The sequence below is a fragment of the Rhinolophus sinicus genome, linkage group LG03 (assembly GCF_036562045.2).
Source record: "Rhinolophus sinicus isolate RSC01 linkage group LG03, ASM3656204v1, whole genome shotgun sequence".
Lineage (NCBI taxonomy): Eukaryota > Metazoa > Chordata > Mammalia > Chiroptera > Rhinolophidae > Rhinolophus > Rhinolophus sinicus.
The window spans coordinates 2,092,140-2,116,711 of NC_133753.1; the positions used below are offsets into that span (position 1 = coordinate 2,092,140).

At 43.7% G+C, this 24,572-nt stretch overlaps 1 protein-coding gene across 13 annotated transcripts in view; it reads right to left on the minus strand.

Annotated features, from left to right (window-relative positions):
- Positions 1 to 22,873, minus strand: part of MARK3 (microtubule affinity regulating kinase 3) — a 79,404-nt gene extending 56,531 nt beyond the window's left edge. For 12 of the 13 annotated variants that reach the window (XM_019747208.2, XM_074326881.1, XM_019747206.2 and 9 more), the window contains exons 1-2: positions 22,602 to 22,873; positions 8,240 to 8,431 (exon numbers count right to left, since the gene is read on the minus strand). In XM_019747208.2, coding sequence (XP_019602767.1) covers positions 8,240 to 8,431; positions 22,602 to 22,652 — 243 coding nt within the window. In that variant the 5' untranslated portion in view covers positions 22,653 to 22,873. The remainder of the gene's footprint in view (positions 1 to 8,239; positions 8,432 to 22,601) is intronic. The other variant, XM_074326880.1, reaches the window with a different exon arrangement.
- Positions 22,874 to 24,572: the final 1,699 nt, after the last annotated feature.

Genomic DNA, 24,572 nt, shown 5'->3' on the forward strand with positions numbered 1-24,572 from the left:
CCCTCGCCCCTGCCTGGGGGAAGAAGAAGATCAGAACTGGAGGAGGACTGGAGAGTTAATGAGTGCGTGTGCCTGAAAACAGCAAGGTCAGGATTCCCAACCTGTATTTGGAAAACATAGCACCTTGCTGGAAAGTATAGTAAGTACAGCCAAAGGAGGTGCAGGCCGCGGGACTGCACGCACAGTGCCATCCGGCCACAGGCCCAACCAGCACCGCCGCACACAGCGCGCTCAGTGATGCCAGATGGGCCGGTGGGGGCCCACACACTCTGATCTGCAGCTGCACCGTCAGGGGTGGAGAAGAAGCACTGAAGAAACAGTTTCTGGAGTTTTCACAGATACCAATGTGGCTTAAAAATTACTTTATTTCAAAGTTGAAAGAATTAATTTCCTTCCAACTTTACTTTCAGAAGTAATTTGATATGGTATACGTGGACCTCCCCATTCCAAAGAAACCCCTTAGATACACTGTTCGTTTCTGGCCACCATTCTGTCTTCTTCCTCCGTCTCGTGGCCAAGTCCATCAAATATGCCGCCTTTCCAGTTCCTCTTCCCTCTGATCTTCTGAGACCTGGTTTCTATTCTCATGACTGGACGCTTAATCACTGGTTTCTTCTGGCTCTGCTCGATGTCTACTTTCTATTCCAACGCTTCTATTCTCATTCTGTTTTTACACGTTTTCATTTTCAAGTAATGCTATTCAAATAGCATCTAAAGCACAAACAGGAGCTCAATATGTTGCATTCGGCTAAATCAAACTGAAGAAGTCATTTTATCAAAAGCCAGTGTCCTCAGAGTGAAACACAGTCATTTAATGATGTGTGTGTGTGTGTGTGTGTGTGTGTGTGTGTGTAACTGAAGCCTGAGGAGGAAGCTCCTAATCCCCTCTTCCTTCCAGCTCCCTGCTGGGATGACTCAACTACCAAAATAACCTTGGCCCAGAGCTGGAGCCTGGAGGACAGCTCCGAACTTGAGGTCACCAAAGCAGGCAACTGTGGGGCATTACTGCCTCTGAGAAATGGAGACTGGCAAGAAGACCACCTACTCATTCCCAAGATTGTGGAGGTTTTTTTTTTTGGGGGGGGGGGTGCACACAGCAAAACGGAGTTCACTAGGTGAGGGAAGAGGAGTGTCCCTGCCACTTACGTAAAGTTCTGGGAAATTCCATGTCTTCACCCTGATGCCAGAAGCAAAGTGGAAAATTACACAACAGGGCTAAAGAGAGCTCATACATGAGAAGGGCTTCCCCCAGCATTCCTCAACCGAAAGGGCCCAACAACCCCTAGCAAACACCCACTGGAGAAAAACCCTCATCTTCCACTTCCTGTCAATTCACTACTGCTCATAAGATCCTAACATCCTGCTCCTGACAGGTGTTAAAGCATCCGCCACCACTCAAAGAGCAGATGACAAAAAAAGATCCCAAGTCCTTTAGGACACAGGAGCCCGGGAGATGGCATATTACTCAGCTTGGGCCACCGTAACAAAAAATACCATACACTGTGTGGCTTAAACAGCAGAAATGTATTTTCTCACAGTCTGGGAGGCTCGAAGGCCGAGATCAGGCTGTCGGCTGGTCAATCCGCGGTGAGGACTCTCCCCGTGGCTTGCCGGGCCACCTTCTCACTGCGTCCTCACATGGCGGACAGAGAAAGCAAGCTTTCTGGCGTCTCTTCTTATAAGGACACAATCCCTATGGGATCAGGGCCCTATCCATATGACTTCATTTAACCCAATTACACAGAGATGGAAAACAGATTAAAAAAAAACAAAACAAAAAAACACCCCAAGGCTCCTTTCAACAATTCCAGTCTGATCAATTAGAATTCAGGAATAAAGATTTTTAAATAATAAAATGAGACAATTTTCCAGAACTGAAATAAATGAGAATATTTATATTAAAAGGGTCCAATGAGCACTGGGAACAATGAATGAAGACCAAGTCCTTGGAACCTCACTGAGAAACTTCTGAACAGGAAGGATACATGAGAAGAGTATAAAAAGCTTCTAGAAAGAAAAATAAAAAGATTATATAATTTAGCCACTCACATTGTTATACTCTAGTTTTTGGAACTATATATAAATGAAAACCTTTATGAATCCGAATTTTGAGTTTCTCACTCTCGACCACATTTCTCCAGTCCATTCACTGTCCTCCTCACCCAGTACTTCCTACAACCTTCTCAGATCTCTAATATCTCCTATCTCCTCATTCATCACACTCTCAGCTACTGCTCTTGCTTTCCATTTTACTGAAAAAGAATAGGTGCAATGAGAAGAAAACGTCTCCAAGCTCCCACCACCATGCAGAGCCCCTCACCTGCACCTGTGCCAGTGCCCTCCACCTTCCTCCTGTTTCTGTGTAAACACTGTCCTTTACCCAAGGCCAAGGCCTTCCACCATCCCCTTACTCACTCCAATGTCTCCCACAGCACTCCTTTCTCCCTTTCTGTTACATTATTCCTACTAGCAGACAAACCTGTTGGTATTTTGCCCATCTTTTAAAAAATTTCTGGGCCTGACCTCTCCCTGTAGTTACCATCCCATTGATGTTGGACCTTGAGTCGTCTTGTTGTCTCTAATCTCCACCCACCTATTCTCTTTGAACTCAATGTTACATGATGTACATGGATACCGAAAGATGTCTGAAAGCTACGCTGGAACATCTGGGACAATTAGCAGTAAATACATAGAACCATAAGGAAGTAAAAAAAATTCAGGCAACTATTAATTCTAGACAAGTATAATTACATAAGAAAATAAGTGATCGTGGTCCAACATTGAACAGTATTTACAGCTTAAATTAAGTAAAAAAATCTAAGTTTAACCAGATATAGCATTGCAGTAGAAAGGCTGAGGAAAGGAAAGCAGACGTGGAAGTGAGTGATATAAGAAAGCCATAGCCTCGTCCTCCATAGGAAGGAAGTCAGTGACGCCTAAGATTATAAATCTGGACATAATCAAGAGTATCCGAAGAGCTGAAGAACTGAAAGTGGGAGCCTCTGAGTAATGGTACTGAGTGATAGAGAGAGGTGGGAAAAGAGTTCTGGTTTTAGTTAGAAGCTTTTTAAGCCTTATCATGCATTACTTAACAAAAATAATTTAAGACAATAAAAACACAGCCTAATTAAGTATCAAATGATAGATACAAATGAGTTCCCCTGTAGTTCATGAGGGGAGAGATCCCAGAGAAGCTATGAAAATAAATGTGTATGTGTGGGGGGGTGTTGGGGGGACGGAACGAACGTGAAAGAAAACCTGGGCTTGAAAGAAAACTGTAGTATAGAAACAGACAGCATTTCAGAAGCTAAAATAACCTTCAGCTGAGAAAAGTTCGTCAAAAACAAGACAGCAGATGGAACCAACATCCTCGAATCCAGAGTAAATATGGGATAGATGCTTCCATAACGATAAGGATAATGGGCGCCGTTTTCATCAAAAGAGCTAAATAAGATGAATTTTATGACTGGTGCTTGTGTTTTGAAATATACAAAATAAGGATTCTGGTGTCTACTCCTGATTGGTTCCTGGTCTAAAAATTAAGAAGCATCCTAGAGAGTGGCATCTCCTCTAAACTGGATTTATACCACAATCATTCTACTTAAAGACTTGGTTAGAAACTATTCTCTAGATGTACATAGTACCTACCTTGGTTATAATTCATTAATTTAATTTGTCTGTTCAGCAAAATACCACTCTTCCCACAAATGCACTGATTTTCGTGAGTGTCTACATTCGTAACACCCTGTGACCTGAGCGCATGGGAGAGCCGCTCCCAGCCGCCTACTTCCAGGGAATTTTCCACAGTACAATTCCACTACCTCTACTCTCACCCCAAGGATAGCAGTTAAAGCTGTCTCATAACATGTAACTCTTTATCCTATGCTGACTCAGAAGGAAGGAAGTGTCCGAATCACCAATACCAGTTCCTGCAACAGTTTTCTTTAGTGGTCTTATTACTACAGTGGGCAAGATACGTCACATTCCCATCAACGGGTAAGAGAATGCTGACAGAAATAAAGATTTTAGCTTTCAGTGGGCTGAGAACAGTACCAAATAATAAAAACAATGTAAGTAGACTAGAGGTTTTAAGTTTCTATCTCTTGGGACTAGCATACTGTAATAAACCTGGAAACAACAACAACAACTTTCTAATCAAAATTCACTTAGTTTTTTAACCATGTGACATAGCAATTCCACTCCTGGGTTAACCATCCTAAAGAAACTAAAATTTATGTTCACATAAAAACATGTACAGGAATGTTTATCAGTTCTATTCCTAATTGCCAAACATGGGAAACAAATGTCCTTCAGGGGGGAATGGATACAAACTGTGGTCCAGCCCTACAGTGGATACTACTCTGCAGTAAAAGGGGACAAACTGTCAATATAAGCTACAATTTGGATGACTCTCAAAGGCATTTGCTGAGTGAGAAGAAGTCAATTTCAAAAGGTTACATATTGTAGGATCTCCCTTACTTAACAGTCTTGAAAGAAACAAAACTATGAGGAAGAACAAACAGGTGGTTGCGGGAGGTTATGTTAGGGGAGAAGGAAGGGATCAATTAGGGAGTTTACTGAAGTAACGAGACAGTACTGTCGTCATTATGTCAGTGGTAACATGAATCTATAAATGTGTTAAAATTCACAGAACTGTACACCAAAAGAAAAAATAATGCCTAATTTTTAAAATAACATAAATTTGCTTATTCTTGACATCCCAAATGAGAGTGAGTTCAAAAGGTGCTCAGATACAAGATGCTATTCAAATGTTACACCCTTCCCATATATTCCCAATAGCTGGGGGAAAGTCCCATTCACAACTGTAACAAAAATTATAAAGTACCTTGGAATGAACTTAAGAATCATGCAAAACCCAGATGAAGAAAATCACAAACATTGAAAACAAAACTGAGACACATTTTTCACATTCCTGGATAAAAAGACTCAGTATCATTAAAATAGCAAATTTCTCCCAAATCAGTTTATAAAATTCAATTAAATCCAACCAAAATTAATCTAATCAAAATTATAGTAAGACTGTTTTCAGCACATGGCAATTTGATCCTAAAATTCATTTGACAGAGTATATGGCAAAAAGCTATGAAATTCTTGAAAAATGAGCATAATCAGCAGGGAACTTTCCCTACTCCTAAAAACCACAATGTATAACCAAAAGCTGCAGTAATAAAAATACGATGGTATGGGTACAAGACTAAATGAGTAAATCCGAGTAACAAAAAGACATCTATGAGAATTTAGTATGTGATAAAACAGGTATCCTAAATCTGGGGGAAAGAATAGATGATTGTGGGACAAGCTGGCATCCATCCACTTGATGGGAAAAAAGTTGATTCCTACACCTCATATTAATCTCTCAAAATATACACCAAATGAATTAAACATTCAAATATAAGCCATAGGAGTGTTTGAAGAAAACAAAGATTGTTTTAAATTGAGACGAAGTAATCCTTTCTCATCAAGACATGAAACCCAGGCAGATCACAATGATGTCTGAAACACATCAAGGGCTTATATCACTAAGATTTCAAAGAAAAATGGATAAAGGATATAAACAGGAAATTATTTTAAAAAGAAAATAAGAATGATGAAAATATCATCAATTTAAGTAGTCTGCAACTTAGATTTTGCAATCGAAAATACCATTTTTTGTCCATCAGACAGACGAACATAATCTACGTGGTGTATATAGCAGGGGTATAGGAAAACAGACACCCTCACTCATTTTGGTAGGTTAATCAAGTACAACATGTTCCCTGAAGCAGTTTAACAGTACCTATCACAATGTTAACTATTCATCCCCTTTGACCCAGGAGTTCCACTTCTAAGAATTTATTCTACGAAAACACTCTTAACAAGAGCACGGAGAGCTAGGTTAAAAGAATGTCCACTGCAGACGTCTGTGAAAGCAAACAATCAGAAGCCACGAATGCCCATTGACCAGGTGAACTAGGGACCCAGCACACACCGGCAGACGACGTTCACTAAACAGAATGTGTCGGATCCATGAGCACTAAGATCCAAACATAGTCAGGTAACTTGCTAAGGAAAATTATCCTTGTGTTCCATGAATCGCTTTTTGTTAAACTAAACAAGTTAATGTCTGTATAGAAAACTGGGAATCTACACCAAACTGCTGAAAGTGATCCTGAGGAAATTTCAAGGAACTTTTACTTTCCACATAATTGATTTCTACAATGTTTACATTTTATATGATTCTGGATAACACCCACAAAGGGGGGAAAATAATAAAATGATTTTGTTCAAAGTTTTTCAAAATCTGAAAAAAATTGGGCCAGCCTGGTGGCTCAGGCGGTTAGAGCTCCATGCTCCTAACTCCGAAGGCTGCCGGTTCGATTCCCACATGGGCCAGTGGGCTCTCAACCACAATGTTGCCAGTTCAATTCCTCCAGTCCCGCAAGGGATGGTGGGCTCCGCCCCCTGCAACTAAGATTGAACACGGCACCTTGAGCTGAGCTGCCACTGAGCTCCCGGATGGCTCAGTTGGTTGGGGCGCGTCCTCTCAACCACAAGGTTGCTGGTTCGACTCCCGCAAGGGATGGTGGGCAGCACTCCCTGCAACTAGCAACAGCAATTGGACCTGGAGCTGAGCTGCGCCCTCCACAACTAAGTCTGAAAGGACAACAACTTGACTTGGAAAAAAGTCCTGGAAGTCCACAGTGTTCCCCAATAAAGTCCTGTTCCCCTTCCCCAATAAAAAAAATAAAAAAATAAAAAACTGAAACAAATTAAATTTAGCCACTATCTCGTCGTCAATAAGCATTTCTGGAGAAAGAACATCCTAGCGTCCTAGGTAAACATGGTAGGCCAGACTCCAGCCATGTAAGTTAAGTACAAGGGGAGAGGGCCTGTCTGTCCCACTCCTGTCACCAACCACCTCTGCCCCTGGAAGGAAATTGGTCGAGTCACCACCACCTGGGATTGGTAGAGACTAAACTCAGAGGTTTTGTTCTTTATTTAAAATAGCTTTATCAAAGACAACAGGAAGAGCTCTACCCACTCGTGCTGTTTACTGATTCCCCGAGCAGTCCAGGCATCACAACAAGGAGTCACTAAAATTGAGATGAAATTCAAAGAGACAAATTTTTAGTTCTAGTCTTTACTGAAGACTCCGGTTAACACTGACCAGTGCTTCCCAACCTTCTTCAGGTTCCAGCACACACAGAAGATGAGAACATTTGTAAGGCACACTGCAGTGAACAGGCTGCTTGCGGGCAGAAATGGCTGGCCCAGGGTCCTGCCCCAGCAGTTCTGGGCACGGTGGGCTGCAGGCATCAGTACCACGGCACACTTGTACCACCGGCATGGCACACATAACAGGAGGCTCTGGCACAGAGAAAGCATTTCTTCAAAAAGCTTCCTTCAAAAGTATCATTACATTCACTCCACAATATTAAGTACCTAGTGTGCCCAACACTGTGGTAAGTACTGACGTCCACCCTCAGGCTAGAGGGGGAAGACAGGCAGACAAGCAATTCCAATAAATGTAAAACGTGCTACCTAGGGGAGTATCAGGGTTTTTAATAGGAGTCCCAGGCCTGGAGAAAGAAAGTCTGTCAACGACTACTTCCCAGAAGAAGTGGTCCCCACACAAAAGGGTGAAGTGTGTTTCAGGAGGAGGGACAGCAGATACAAAGATCAAAATGCAACAAACTATGTCAAAGGAGCAAAACGGGTTCTGCACCACACAGGCAGGACAGGTGGAGGGGTTAATTTAGCAGTCTGCAGGGAAGCGTTTGATAAACACAAATGGGCTGAGCAGCAAATCAGCAACACAGAAGTCAGAGGCATGCGCCTTCCTCCATGACGCAGCCAGGAGACAGGGTTTGGGGAGATGAAGAAACTTCTTGAGAATAAATCTGTAAAAAGACAGTACTATTGATTTGCAAGTACCACGGGCTTACACATGAAATTTAAAACAATTTCTACTATGGTGGCAGATATTTACTACTAAAAAAGAATAAAACACTACTCATTTTTAAAGGCAAAAGATTACTCAAAGACAATATTTACAACATTTAAAGAAATGGGAAAGCAAAAGAACTCTCAGATAATTAATATATAAATTACTCGTTCTTAAAAAATGTTTAATTAGCTTAGAAATAAGCCCAAATATATACATTCTCTTCCTCTTTCTCTCAAGTGGAACTAAACAGAGCAAGTGTCATAACAGAAATTAAGCATCATTTCTATTTACCTCTCTGCCTGTAAGGATGTGTCTTGCCAATTTCACTTTTGCAAAATTCCCTTTGCCGATTGTTTTCAACAGTCTGTAGTTTCCGATGTGAGGCTGCTCATCTGCACAGGAAGCTATAGAGTTTCTACACCGAGCTCCAGAGCGCCCGGTGCGAGAGGTAACTTCTTGCCGCCCATCTCCGTGTGACGTGTGCTACAATACAACATACAACAAAGATAAAGAAATGACAGAACACATATACCTACCAAGTTTTAAGAGGCTTTAGTTGAAGAAACAAAACTTTACTGCTTTAATTCTAATACATCTAGCACTTTGACGAAATGTGCCCACACAATACAAATTTATGAGGAAAATAAGGCTGAGAAGAAAACTACCAAGTGTTGAAGTTCAACTGGGTACTCAGAAAGAGATATTTTCTGTGTATGTGGCTGTAACATGAAATAGGAGTAACAGGGCTGCCTTACCGCCACCAAGAACTTAGCTTTTCCACATGCTATTAGGTACACCAACACACGTGACCCTCATACCACACGTCGTGAAGCGGGAACAACGGCCATTGTCCCCAGTGACATGAGGGTACTGCTATAATTTACATATGGCCACGTCACTGGTGAGAAACCCAAAGAGAACCTGGAGTCCCAATTTCTTTCCACATTATGCTGCTAACAGTAATTCAAAAGGATGTTTGAAAAAACACCCAAACTGTGTGGTGCTTGGTAAGTACTTACTGAACAGATGAATCAAGTAGCCAGTATGCTCCATAAGGCAAAACAAATCATACACGCCTCTAACTGTGTTCAACGTGAACGCACCAGAGCTACAAACGCCTGCACAGTCTGCTCGTACAACCTTCAGGTACCCAGCGCTTCCTCTCCCCACGTGGCAACGGATGCCACGCCCACCGCTGCCTTCCGGCCGCCTACTCCTGGCTCAAGGAGGGCTTCTTGCTCTCAGACACTTTCAACCTCCTTCACTCTTATCTCTTTTCTAACTTTTTCATCAGGAAAACGTCCTTGTCAAAACAAGCCTGATTCCAGCTGATAAACATAAGAAAGCACTCATATCAAGAAAAACAAGCGTATTTTTCACTGATGTACCAGGTGTTGGGATAGGTTCTCTTGTTTTATTCATTATCACGTAATACTGCATTACAAACAACGCCTTCTATACTTTTATTGTAAATGTACACTTTAGGTAAGTAAAACAGCATTTTATGAACTGGGTACAAATCGAAGCAACTTGTAACATTGTTCCTATAACAAAAAGGATTCTAATTTCTAAATCAATTTAGGGAATATAATCTATTTACAAATGTTGATAAAAGAAAAGACTAATTTCTAGATCAGAATTGAGGGAAAATAGTCTATTTATAAATGTTGAAGAAAGAAAAGACTAAAACAACAACTAAGTTATGACACTAAGGCTTTACACAAACAGGTGTACTCTGTTGTACACAAGATGTGTGGTGATGTAATGAAAATTTTGTAGATCAGCTGGAGTACGGTTTTGAAAGAACTTTGGTGACCGTGTTTGTTTATTTCCAAACTAGACTTAAGTTTCATGAAAATAGGACATTAATTTGTTACTTAGATCTTAGAACATTAGTTGGCACATAACAGGTATTTAATAAATATTAGAATAACTAAGTAAATGGTATCAAAATATAATAATGTTCAAGTGGTTAAATTATGAGCAATTTCTATTCTCTATCTTCCAAATTCCTTCCATTCATTCATTCAAATATTTACCAGGTGCCAACATATAACAGATTTTATATAAACACCCGCCAGGCAGCTTGGGGTCCTAGACACCCAGCAGTGCACACAACAAAGGCCCAATCCCCGTGAGGCATGTGTCCAATGGGCTTACTATTCATGAAATGAAAACATGGCCATCAAAATCATACTACCACCCAAAAGTGTAGTTAAAAATGCTTTTGCAATGTAAACATACATTTTTAATTAAAGTGTTTTATAAATTCAGCTGCTCATATAGTAAGTTATCCAGAGTGAGACACAGTTAAACAAAATACTAACTTTTGTGCAAATCTACTGTCTTCTATTCTATGTAAAATAGAAATATCATGAATCTCAAGATTCACAGACACCCCGAGTCCGTATCTTCGCTCGCCCCCAATCCACTTACAATAAAAGACTGACTCCTTAGCATCCCCTAGCATGTAAGCTTCAGGAGGGTGGGGATGTGCGTTTGCGTCTGTTTGCTCATTGCCAGACAGCTACCCCTGGCACACGGGAGCAGTGCCTGTCACCCGGGAGCAGTGCCTGGCCCACGGGAGCTGTGCCTGGCCCACGGGAGCTGTGCCTGGCCCACGGGAGCAGTGCCTGGCCCACGGGAGCTGTGCCTGGCCCACGGGAGCTGTGCCTGGCCCACGGGAGCTGTGCCTGGCCCACGGGAGCAGTGCCTGGCCCACGGGAGCTGTGCCTGGCCCACGGGAGCTGTGCCTGGCCCACGGGAGCAGTGCCTGGCCCACGGGAGCTGTGCCTGGCCCACGGGAGCTGTGCCTGGCCCACGGGAGCAGTGCCTGGCCCACGGGAGCAGTGCCTGGCCCACGGGAGCAGTGCCTGGCCCACGGGAGCTGTGCCTGGCCCACGGGAGCAGTGCCTGGCCCACGGGAGCTGTGCCTGGCCCACGGGAGCTGTGCCTGGCCCACGGGAGCTGTGCCTGGCCCACGGGAGCTGTGCCTGGCCCACGGGAGCAGTGCCTGGCCCACGGGAGCTGTGCCTGGCCCACGGGAGCAGTGCCTGGCCCACGGGAGCTGTGCCTGGCCCACGGGAGCAGTGCCTGGCCCACGGGAGCAGTGCCTGGCATACAGGAGCAATGCAGTACATTGTTGCTGAATGAATGTTAAAGGAATTCAAGGCCCTCTCTGGTCTTCTCCATTCCTCCTCTCGCGCTACACCCTCTGCTGTTCTCCCCCATGGTCCTGGTTCCCAGTCTGAATGCCCTTTTTCTCTTCAAACCTAGAAAACCCTACATTCCCTTGTGTTTGGTCTTCTGTCACCATCTTTATGAAGCCTTCCATAACACTCCCTGCAGCCTATCAGAATTTCTTTCTTTTCCTTTGGGCTCCCAAGGTACTTTGCCTGTATCTGTCTCTATTATGCTTGGTTGACAATACTATTATCCACCTCATTGGCTCTTGTGCTTCTGAGCTCCTGGAGGAATTCACTGCCCTCACCTGAGGTCAGGTATAGCAATGTGCCTAACTCTGGCCAATGAAACGCAAGTCAAAGTGACATGCCTTCACTTGCTGAAGCCCTGTCTTCTGCTCTCCTGAACGCTGAGCACTGTGCAAAGACAGAGGGCCACAGGACCAAAGCCACCTGGACAAGATCAGTCTTCCCAGAGCCAATGAGCCCTCAGGCAAAGTGCACGAACAAGGGTTTTTTATTGTGTTAAGCCACTAAGATTTCAGTCACATATATTACCACAGCATAACCCCACCTAACATAATACATATTCATACAAATAAACAATACAAGCAAAAAGAAACCTGTATTTCCCCATTAGATTACAAATTCACACAACAGAGTGAAATATCTGATGTTTATTAAATCCCAATAGGGTTAAACTTAGTATACTTAGTTTGATGTTTCCCTACATAAAGTCCTTAAACTTAAAAATCTAATGTGTTTAACTTAAAAAATTATCTCAAAACGGAAGCAATTAAAAATTGCCTTTTACTTCTACTTGGCCTTCATTTTTTCCCACGTACCCCTCAGTGGCCCCAAAGAAGAAAAAGGTTCCTATTATGTATCATAGCACTCAATGCGATATTAAACATTTTAACAAATAATTTTGAATTCTTGCACTGTTTGTCAATTATTTCACTCATGAAATTTTTTTTTCTCCCTAAGGAGCCAATAAACCACCTGAGGACAAAAAAAAGTTACATACTTCTTCAGTAATCAGTTTATAACATTTTGTGGCAACAATAAGCACATAACAGGTTATGTGCCTGGTGAATTTAATTCTTGAAGATGAAAGGAGTCCTGATCCTTCTCCCTCCCATGGAATTGAGCTGATACCACTTCATCTACTATGAAAACTAGACTGTGAACAGTGCTACGGAAACTAATGCAGAATCAAGCCAAGACAGAAAACTAACAAATTCATAAAGCGTTCATTTTCAAACTAAAATCTCTTTAATACAAAACATTTAAGTTGCCAGGTAATATTATTAGGGATGGAGCAAACACTGTAGTTATCTACTTAATATCCATTCCTTCTTCATTTCCAAGAGAAGGCTGGATGTGTGTGTTTGGGGAGGCAACATGGCCAGCTAAATTCTTGTTTTCCCAACTGCCTTGCAGCCAGAGGTAGCATATGGCTTAGTTCTGGCCAGTTATCATTAGTGAACGTCTACTGGGGGATTCTGGGAAAACTTGTTTCTCACAAAGGGAGACGGATACACTAGTACAGCCCCTTCCTCTTGCCTTGAATGTAAGCATAATAGCTGGAGCAGTATAAGCTATCCTGCAGCCATAAGGTCTCAAAAATGTGAGAAAAGACAAAAATATTTTTAAAAACCACCAGCTCCAATATTATTGAACTGCTGAACCAAAGCTAGAGGCTGTCTAGATTTCTTCTGTGAGAAAAACAAACCCCTATTTGGTTAAGCCATCTGTTAGGTTTTGTTACTTTCAGCTAAAGCACTACTCACTGTTACAGGGGCCATGGCCATATCGATACTGTTAGAAGCAATAAGAAAATGAATGGGGAATGCATTCAATTTTATGTTATATGTATTAGTTCTTTCAAAAAATTTGTCTACATAGTCACAGACTACACATCATCGTATAACCAGAACATAATATGGTTCCAGGTTTGCCCTTGTATCTATCCGGTAAAGCACACTTTAAATTTAAGAAGCTTAAGAAATCAGGTTTAAAAGTTTACCACTTTATACTCTTTTTCAACTGCCTGAACAGACCTCCATCCCTTCTGTAAAACAAACACAAGACATGTGCCCACACAGCCTTTCTAATCCTTAAAATAACCAGTCACCTCCCTAACATATGGGCAGGTTTTTCAAATGTAAGGAAAAAAAAAAAAATCTACAAAGACAAATTGTGAAAATAAAGGACTATTCCCCAAGTATTTTGTAATTTAGAGATATTCATAAAATCAATTTTCACTTTTGAAAGCAGCTGAACAATTATTTCATTCACTGCAGAAAAAAATATTTAAGATTGAGCAATTTGTGATCCAAAAAACTCTTAGCAAACTAGGAACAGAACTTCCTTAATTTGATAAAAATCATAGGCTAGAAACCTTCAGCAAATATTATACTAAATGGAGAAACTTTAGAATCATTTAAGATCAGAAACAAGAGGAAGCTGCCTATTATCACTACCATTATTTAACAGAATACTGAAGGCCATGGCCAACACTTTAAGAGAAGAGAAAGTTTTTAAGATGTAAGAATTGTAAGAAAGATGTAAGATGTAAGAAATTTAAGATGTAAGAAAGGAAAGAAATAAACATGTCATTATTTGTAGATGATATGCTCTACCTACAAACCAACAGCATCAGAAATACCATTAGAACTCATGACAGTTTGGCAAAGTGTTAAGATCAACCAGTAACTCTTCTCTACACCAGTAGTAACCAATCACAAAATTTAGTTAAAAATAGTCATTCTTAATACAGTCATCCCCTCTTATCCACAGTTTCACTTTCTGCAGTTTCAATTACCTGCGGTCCAGAAATAGTAAATGGAAAATCCCTGAAATAAACACACAGTAAGACTCACTGAGGTGATGTGATATACATGGAAAAGGAAGTGAGACATCTGTGGATATCTGGAAGAAAAGTATTCAAAGAGAAGACACAATGCCAAGGCCCTGCAGTTAGAATGTCCCCAGGGTATTCAAAGAACAGCAAGAAGACACCTGGGTCAATGAGTGGTGCGTGAGAAGTGGTAGGAGATGAGGACAGAGGAAAGGCAGGCCAGCGCATGGAAGGCCTTATCCTCAGTAACAGTCCTAAGAGGTCATGACTATTACCAATCCCATTTTACAGATGAGGTAACTGGGGCACAAAGAAGGTAAATAACTTGTCCAAGATCAGAAATAAAATGCTAGGTCGGGTTATAAACCCAAAGAGTTACTATTATAGTGGTTTGAACACATGACCCCAAAGTCTTTGGCACCCCTCCCATTATGAGGTAAGGTCCATGTCCCTTCTGCTAGAATCTGCGTGCTTGTGACTGCTTTAACCAAGAGAAAAAAGCAGAAGCGATATTATGTGATTTCAGAGGCTAGGTCCTAACAGGCAGGCAACTTCCATCTTGTTTGCTGACAAACACCGAGCCACCTTGGAAGTCCAGCACACTGCGGCCTCCATGCTGGAGAGGCCCACGTAGCGTAGCCACTCTGGCCAGGAGTCCCAGCTGAGCCCAGCCTTCTCACGGTACCTGCCAACCTGCCAGCTACCTGAGTGAAATGTGCATCTTCCAGCCCAGCTGTTCAAACCCCACCCCTAGCCTTTCATGATCCCCCAAAACTGAAGTCCCAGACATAGTGGAACAGAGAGATAAGCCACCACTGACTGAATCTGTGAGCATAATGCTAAGTTGTGGAGTGGTTTCTTCCACAGCAATAAGCAGAACAACTATACAATAAGCAGCAAATAAACGTTAAGAACTTGTACTAATAGAAATGGGGGGGGAAAATCAGAATACATTCCCATGGCATGTGGAAGGTTCTTTATCATTGAATATCTTTACCATCTACATGGCAACCTTCTTTTAAGAGAAGAAACCATAAGCTCCACCAGCCCACTTCACTAGTGAAGCTAATCCATGCCAAAAGCACGCCAAGGCAGGCCTAGGCTAGGCAGGGGCCAGGCAAGGGAAGGAGACGGGAAAGAGGTGGAGACAGTACGTGAACTGGGAGTCGTCAAAACACCTCCAACGCCTCAACAACAGCTGCTTGTCCCAGTTTAAATGATTATTCTGGATAAAGAACAGGAAGTCTAAGGGCAGAAGACTGAGTTAGGAAATGGTTCTAGGTCTACTCCTCTCTAGGATTCTCATTCTAGAACCAGCTATTTAGTCAATGAAATCACAAAGGTCCTGACTGCATAGAGAATGGGGTGATATAAAATTCTGGAATAAAAACCTTTGGGTTCAGTTTATTCAAATTTCATTATTAAATTCTACCAATACAGACTTTCATGTAAAATTGCTATAATACAAACCCCACAATATTTAACCTCCACCCAAAAGCAACTGCCTATTAGCAAGAAATACAAATAGCCCCTTTGTTCAAGATTCCACTATGAGGGGCCGGTCCAGTGGCTCAGGCAGTTGGAGCTCCGTGCTCCTAACTCCAAAGGCTGCCAGTTCGATTCCCACATGGGCCAGTGGGCTCTCAACCGCAAGGTTGTCGGTTCAACTCCTCGAGTCCCGGAAGAGATGGTGGGCTCCGCCCCCTGCAGCTAGGATTGAACACGGCACCTTGAGCTGAGCTGCCACTGAGCTCCCGGATGGCTCAGTTGGTTGGAGCGACGCGTCTTCTCAACCACAAAGTTGCCGGTTCAACTCCTGCAAGGGGTGGTGGGTTGTGCCCCCTGCAACTAACATCGGCAACTGGACCTGGGGCTGAGCTGCGCCCTCCACGGCTAAGACTGAAAGGACAACAACTTGACTTGAAAAAAAGTCCTGGAAGTACACACTGTTCCCCAATAAAGTCCTGTTCCCCTTCCCCAATAAAATCTATAAAAAAAAAAAAAAGGTTCCACTATGAACGCCAAGATTCACATAACCCACAGAAATAACGACTTACCTAGTCTACATAAGATTATATAAGACTAACCATGGCTGAGCAGCTCAGGTGGCTGGAGAGCAGTGCTGAAGACCTCTAGCTGGAAGAAAAAGTTGGACTCCCTCCCCAAAAGGTCCCTTTCTTCTGGTGCCCTCCCAAGCACTACACAGGCAGGTACATATGGGGCAGCAGAAACCCCTACTTATTGCTTGCTGACCAACTCCAAGCACATTCTTGAAATTTTTGTGTAAGACAACATTAAAGTTGGGATATTCCCAGGAGAGATGTGTTTTCGCCTTCCGGTTTAATTTGAAAGTTTAAAATGGATGTGAGACAAGTGAATTTCTGCTTTAGTCCTCCCAGTTCTTATCAGACGGGGCTGCATTCCCTGACTCTTCCAGCTTAGGAACAAATTCCAGGGATAAAATTTAACTATATCCAGCATCCTCTTTGAAATTAAAGATAACAAGTACTATTAATTTATATTAAGCTTTGTATGTCTCTTGTAAGCAATTGCAATGTAAATAATCATGTGCTACATAATCAAAATGACTAATATTTTACCCATTGCAAATTTCTACCTTCACCTAATTTACATACAGAATAAATTAAAATGACCCTCAACTGAGGTCTACAACATGTTTTCCCGAATACTTTGACCCAATAAAAGAATAGTTCTTCAGAGATCAACTTTTTTTAAGGCCCAAATAACTTGGCTGAATATAATTTTAGCAGATTGAATGAAACCATATTACATATTTTAAATGAAATATTATATAAAGTACTTAGTACTGTTGCCTAACGTATAGTAAGTGATCAATAAAGGGTAACTTTTTCTTCTCCATAATCACATTTTCATTCAAAGAACCAATTTTAAAAACTCGTGGAACTTGAAAATTTTATTGAATCTATTGGAAACCTATCTTTTATAGCCACAATACAATCTAAAGGAATATAATTTAATTGGCAAGTCTTCACTGAATACTAAAGCAGCTTAAAGTGTGGTCCCTGGACTTTTGGGATCTACATCACCTTGAATTTGTTAGAAATGAAAACTCTTTTTTTTCCTTTTAAAATTATTTATTAGCACTTTATATTTATTTTTTTTTAATTTTTTTTTTTTTTTTTAAAGATTTTATTGGGGAAGGAGAACAGGACTTTATTGGGGAACAATGGTCAAATTGTTATCCTTTCAATCTTAGCTGTGGAGGGTTCTGTTCAGCTTCAAGTTGTTGTTCTTTCAGTCTTAGTTGTGGAGGGCGCAGCTCAGCTCCAGGTCCAGTTGCCATTGCTAGTTGCAGGGGGCACAGCCCACCATCCCTGCGGGAGTCGAGGAATTGAACTGGCAACCTTGTGGTTGAGAGCCCGCACTCCAACCAACAACTGAGCCATCCGGGTGGCAGCTCAGCTCAAGGTGCCGTGTTCAATTTTAGTTGCAGGGGCAGAGCCCACCATCCCTTGCGGGACTCGAGGAATTGAACCGGCAACCTTGTGGTTGAGAGCCCACTGGCCCATGTGGGAATCGAACCGGCAGCCTTCGGAGTTAGGAGCATGGAGCTCTAACCGCCTGAGCCACCGGGCCGGCCCCGAGAAATGAAACTCTTAAGACACCAACGGTAGAATCAAGGCCTGGGGGTGGGGTCCAGCACTCAGCACTTGAACAAGCTCTCCAGGTGACTCTGTGTTTGATCCAGTTGGAGAGTTTACAGACTAGTTCCACCAAACTCAGGGTGCAGTGTTCTTCAGGGACTGGAAGTCCTAAAGAGCAAGAGTAATGTGGTTCCTAAGTACATCCTCTATAGCAGTGTCACACACATAGTAGGTACTCATATGTGAACAGGCGATTAATAGTCTCATATACCCAACAGCTGGCTAGACCACACCATCAGTTTCTGTATTTCACAGATAAGAAATTCCGATGACTCTCTGCATTAACTAATAAGTCCATGGTGCACACACAACAGGAGCTGTTAAATAATTGGCAAAGCCTGGGGCCTCCGGTACTTTAGCAAATAACCCAGGCTTACAAAGTGTCTCTCGCTTTGAAACTTAAGTGAAAAATACATTTCTAATTTTACCAGTGTACAAACAGGATTTGTCCATGGCTCTACCCAAGACAACTGTAGAACAAACTAAAATGCAAACTTTTCATCAAACTTTAAAACGCATCTTATTTAACATATTAACCAACTGTAATAAATGGATTCTAATTTGAACAAACTGTTTAAAAAGTTGTCAACTGAGGACATTTGAACAGTGGATAATTGATATTAAGAATGATAAAGGGATTATGATTATCCTTTTTTAAAAAGCTTTACTAAAAGCTTTGGGGATTGAAACGATAAGATGTATTGAATTTGCTTCTTGGGGAAAGAACAAATACAATTAAGCTGGCCATTGAGCTGTTGAGTCCACAGGTGGCTAACTACATACCTGGGTTTCTAAACCCAGACTACTGACATTTTGGTCCAGAGATCTTTGTTGGTTCGAAGGAAGGGGTGCTATCCCGTATATTGTAAAATGTTTAGCAGCATTTCTGGTCAGTAGCAACCCTCTTCAGTTATGGGTATGACAACCAAATACGTCTCCAGACACTGTCAAATGTCCACTGGAGGACAAAATCGTCCCTGGTTGAGAACCACTGACAAATATTAATTCTCTCTACTTATTCGTTTGAAATTTTCCATAACAAAATATTTTTTAAGTCCTATTTAATTATACGCTGTATCAGTACATCTCCCTGCCTGAATCATTAGTACATAAGCTTTTGGGAAACAACCTGATACACAAAACAGTGAAGGAGACTGAGCTGGAGAACTGGGGCCTAGTAGAGGTTCTGCTACTAAATAGTCAGTGGTCACAAGCAGCTCTTGTCACCTGTCTGAGCCCCAGCATCTTCCCTATGTCAGATTGTTTGACAATTCCTTTTGAGTTATAAAATCTTTTATATACCCACCAGCTAAAGGAGTATATTCACATTTGGAAATAAAATAGAGTATACTAAGAAGAAAATATTCTTACAGCAAATTATCTACCTTTTATTATTCTTGATCTATAAGCAACATTCTTATCACAATTATATGTAACTACCTATATTTAAAATTTAAATAATTTTGTGAAACATAGATGGATTTCGGGACAGAGTCCCAGAGAGCAGTTTCCAGGCTCTTGGCCTCACGTGGAAAGGTGCTGACTTGGGTAGTAAATGGCCATCAGCTGTTACTGGTTAGCCATTAGCCACTAATATAACTGCCATGGCTACGCTAGGGGTGGGTTGGTTGGCAGACAAGCGGAGCGCAGATTGCAGTTAGCAAGTTGGGTTGGTTGGCTGAGAAGTGGAGGGAGGATGCGGCTAGCAAGTGCGGTTAGCAAGCAGATTGTGGATTGCGGATTGTGTGGCTCCTGCTTCCTGTGTCTCCAACCCAGCCGCCAGGGAGAATATAGTGGTATGACTCCCCTATCTACGGCTCCGTTGGTGTTCCTTTTTGGCCTCACCATATCCTGCGTTCTTATGTGGGGAGCGGGACCAGAAACCCTGCATGACAATGGATCTTGAGAGTATTATGCTAAGTGAAATAAGTCAGATGGAAAAGGACAAGAACTGTATGATTTCACTCATACGTGGGCTACAAAACAAAAAACAACAAATGAACAAAACAAACTCATAGATACAGACAACAGAATGGTGATTACCAGAGGGAAAGGAGGGCTTGGGGGAAGACTAAGAGCGTAAAAGGGGGTCAAATATACGGTGACAGAAGGAGACTAGACTTCAGGCAGTGAGCACACAATAGGGTATACAGATGTCTTATTATAAAGTTGTACACCTGAAATTCATATAATGTTATTAACCAATGTTACCCCAATATATTTAAAAAATTTAAATAAGATTCGTAGGGTAAGCAAAATGGAAAGTCTTTTTACAAACTAGAAAGACAAGCTGTTCTAATCATAATAGTCAAAATGTCCATCAACTGGTGAATGGATTTTTTAAAACTGTGGTACATGTAAACAACGAACTACGAAGTAATAAAGAGGAATGAACTACTGACACACACACAAACATGAATCAACCTCAAAAGTATTAATGCTAAGTGAAACATGCCAGACACGTGATCATATACTCTTTGCCTCCACTACATAACATTCTAGAAAAGGTAAAACTATAGGGACAGTAACAGATCAATGGTTGCCAGAGGCTGGGGAAAGGGTGCGGGGATTGACTGTGAAGGGCCACAAAGGACCTTTTTGGGCAATGGAAATGTTCTCAATCTTTACTGTGATGGTGGTTACATGACTGTACATTTGTCAAAACTCATCAAGTTGTACACTTAAAAAGAGTGACTGTTCTCTCAATAAACCTGACTTTGACAGAAGAGCTGCTCAACTGAGAGCTCCCACTCATTCTTGTACCCTCACCACTCAATTGTCAGGAAGTCTAATACTTAGCAGCAGTTCAGTAGATAAATAATATGGTATATGCCAGACGTGTAACATTGACACAAGGGCACAGCACTGTAAAAGATATCCAACTACTTCCAGAACATGCCAATACCTGAGTTAAAAATGGAACAGGGCATGATAAATTAATCCATGATGTGTTACCAACCTCTGATTGTAACACTGTCAAAAACTCAATTTTAAGTACATTCTAAGAGAATAAAGACACACTCCATACCCCACATTGTTTTTAAAGAATATAGTACCAAATAGTCACGAGGATGTGGGGTGCAGCATGGGGGATATGATCAGTAATATTGTAATGGTTATGTGTGACGTTCGGTGGGTGCTGGACTTGTCGGGGGAATCCCTCCATAAATGATATGGATGTCTGGCCACTGTATTGTACACCTGAAACTAATATAATACTGAATGTCAGCTGTAAGAAAAAACAAACAAACAAGAATAAAGTTAGTAATTACTAATACACAAAAAGATTGCAACATAATTGAACAAAATCACCAGGAATAAGGTAGAGACCCATTAAGTGTAAACCCTTCGTTATCACAAATCCGCTATGATGGTTTGTGGTTTCAGTTTATTTAGGAAGTATGGAGCTCCTGCTCTGGGTTCAATGCAAGATTTTGCTTCTCTAAGTGAAAGTCAATGATCAAAGCTAATCAACTCACTTTTTTGCTTGCTTCATTCAAGGGCGTCAAAGAACAGGTTGATCAAGTCAGAAATCGGTTCAAAAAGGAAATGAAGTCACTGACACACCTACAATTTTCTATTACACACTCTTGATGTAATTTTCTAATCCATCTCAGGTAAAGGAACATATACCACTGTACTATTTACTTACTAGGCTAAACAGCATTAAATACTATACATTAATATACCACAGGGACGATTCAAACCAAGGTTTACATAAATAGATTAAATCACCTGATAGCTATCCAGCAAACAAATGGCATTTTTAAGATTAAAATTAAGGCATTTGATACCACCAGCTCACAATGTCTCAGGACGTTACTGAAATCATGAAAACAGGCAGAGCAAGGAAGCTTTTCCTAAGAGATGGCATTTTCTTGCCAGGAATTACCTCATCACACAATGAAAAGCTAGTGAAGTTTCTTCACAAGTTATTTTCTAGATATTTTGCAGAAGATAACACAGCTAGACTGGAACAGTTCTGAACCCAGGGCTAGAGAACAGTTCAGAAAGCATTTGGGCAGAGTCAACATTTTTCCAATGGAATCTCTACTACTGGTTGTCATTCCCTAAAAATGCTGCTTCTGGCTTTTTAAAAAGGTTTACGTGAACAAAACCAAAGGAACCTTTTTGAGCCTCTGAGGACGTGAGTGCTGGAAGGGACCTGAGAGCTCGTCTAAGCTGGCCTCTTTTTAGGAAGGAAGGAAGCTGAGCCCAGACGCGGGTCCCTGGCTGGGCAGCGAGCGTTACTACACACCGTCCTTTCAAAGATGCTTCCCCAACCCCTTCAGAGCAGACGCGTACGGAAACGAAGCTCCTTAATGAAGTCTCCCCTCTCCCAAGAACTCCTCTCCTGCGTAGCTTCGGAGTCCCTTCGAAGGAGGCCCAAAGATTCCTCGGTGGCCATTTAGTTTCAGTGACTGTCACTAAACTCAGTTCCAGACAACTTTATAGAACGAGGCATCCAGGCCAGCCCATGTGACCCAGTCAATTCCTTTTCATCAGCACCACGAACGTGTTTGTATCCGACAGCCTCTCAGGAGCTGCCTGGCCAATGCGAAAGGAGTCTGGTTTAAATGAGCACCAAACACTAACGAGCTCGCACACACACTCGGATAACCCCACTGGGCGCGACCCCAGCCTCTCAAGACACTGGCAGGGAAGGCTGCAATCTACAGGCTCCTTAACAAACACGACTCCGGCGTAATCGCGGATGCACTGCCCGGCCCGCACGCGAGCGGCGGGAGGGCCGCCCGCCCCAGGAAACGGTCCGCCCCGGCCGCCTCCCGGGACCTGTGGCCGGCCCACTGTTTCCAGGGCGCCCGGGCTGCGGGACCCCGACTGCAAAGGCTGCCGCCGTGCTCCCTGAGGCAGGGGGTGGACCGGCCGGGGAAGGCGACCAGAACGCCCAGGTTACTTACATTCTCGGTGTCTCGTTCATTCACCGTTGGCAATGGGGTCCTCGTGGACATTTTACTTCACTTCACTCTGCACAACGTGAGGGTGAAACAAAACAGCACGGCCCAGGGGCCGGCGACCGCGTCCTCGAGTGGCCGGCGGTTCCGGAGCGGCGCCGCGGGAGGGCGGCTCCCCTCCCCCACGGCCGTCTAGATCCCGGGCCGGGCCCGGGCCGTCCCCCGGCGGGTCCCGGGGCTCATGCTCCCCCGGCCCCGGCGGCCGCGCCGAGGAGTCCCGCGGGCGGCGGTGGCGGGGCCGGGCCGGCGGCAGCGGGCTGAGGGTCGGCCCGCCGGCGTCCCCGCGCCTCACGGCGCCCCGCGGGCCGGGACCCCCTCGTCTTCTCCTCCGCCCCCGCCCGTCGCGCCGCGGATTTCAGCGCCCGGGCCTCCACACAGCGCCGCCGGCGGCCCCTGACGAGAAGGCGGAGGAGGATGTGCAGGAGGTGGAGCGCAAGACAGGCCGCCGCGGCTTGCGGGCGCCGACCATGGAGTGCGCTGCGGAGGCGGCGCCTGCGCCCAACTGCTCTTCTCTCGCTGGCTCGCTTTCCGCCTCAGCCTCCCTGCTGGCCGCCGCCGCCGCTGCTCCCGGCACCTCGGAGCCTCACGGACCCAAGATGGCCGCCTGTCGGCTTCCTCCGCTGCCTCCGGATGCCGGAAGTGACGGCACCGCCGCCTCCCGAAGTTCGGCCAATCAGCGCGGCCAAGGAAGTCGGCCCCGCTGCTGTTGCTAGGGGCGACTTGGTCCCGTCTGAGGCCGAGGGGGCGGTGCCCAAGGCGGCTCCTGGCTGGCGCCCGGGGCGACGGGTTCCCAGCTCCCAGAGCACGCAAGCACCCGCAAAAGATCCGGCAAACTGCCCTGGGCGGCGGCCTGAGCCCCACTGATGCGTTGGCATTTGCAGGGTTGATTGAGCGCCTGCTTTGTGCAAAAGCTGAGGTCACGGCCCCCTGACCGCGCTGCCCCGAATGGAGTCACCGCAGCAATTATAGGGCCAGGGATGAAGGGAGGTGCTGGGCTCCTGCATCATTAACGGTGACCCGGGAGTCGAAGACTCAGTCACCCTTCCTGCTTCCAGCTCTGGGCAGCCGGACTGGGCTCGGCGTCGGGATGGCAGCAGGCGCGTCTACCCTCGAGGTTGCGGTCAGGATGGACTCGGACCTGGACCCAGCTAAAGGCCATTCCGAAGGAAGGGGGTTGGCGAACGAGGGGGTGGGAGCAAAGCAAAACCCTAGAAACCCTAGATGCCCCTAGGGATTTATACTACACAAGCCTGTAGCTCCTGGACGACTGGAAGCCTAGGATAGGGCTTAGCTCAGTGGACGCTTGCAGGCTGTGACATTGGAAATGCTACCTCTCCTGGAAGACTTCCTTGTCCACTCTTCTCTTCATGTGTCCCGTGGTCCTGCCTAGAGTTTGGCCAGCAGTAGACAGAATCCATTGATGCAGGGTTCTGAGGAAGGAGATGGGTATGGGTTGGAGTAACATGAATTGTTAATTGAGAGTCTACCTTGTGGGTCCATTATATTTGTTACCTCATTTAAGCCTCAGGATAATACCTTGCGATCTGAAGTCTAAACAGGTTACAGTGACTTGACCAAAGGACCCAAGTTGGTTAACCACAGAGCTGGGATTTGAACCCATACGCTAAAAGTTCCCTAGCAAATAAGCCTTTGTAGTGGGTATGTCTTGCTTTTCCTTTCTTTCATTTTCTTTTTCTCATTTTTCCCCAGCATGTGAACCATCTTGCTATGTCTAGGCCACTTCCTGCTCTGTGAAACATATATGTCTTTAAACACTAGAATCACCCCCAGAGAGGACATGCTCCCAACACAAAAACATGTGAGGACTAAGATGCAGGTGGGGCTCCCATCTGACCCTCTCTGGCAAGTGTTCACTGGGCCCAGGGCAGCCCTGTTTAAAATGTTAATCCTTTCTTC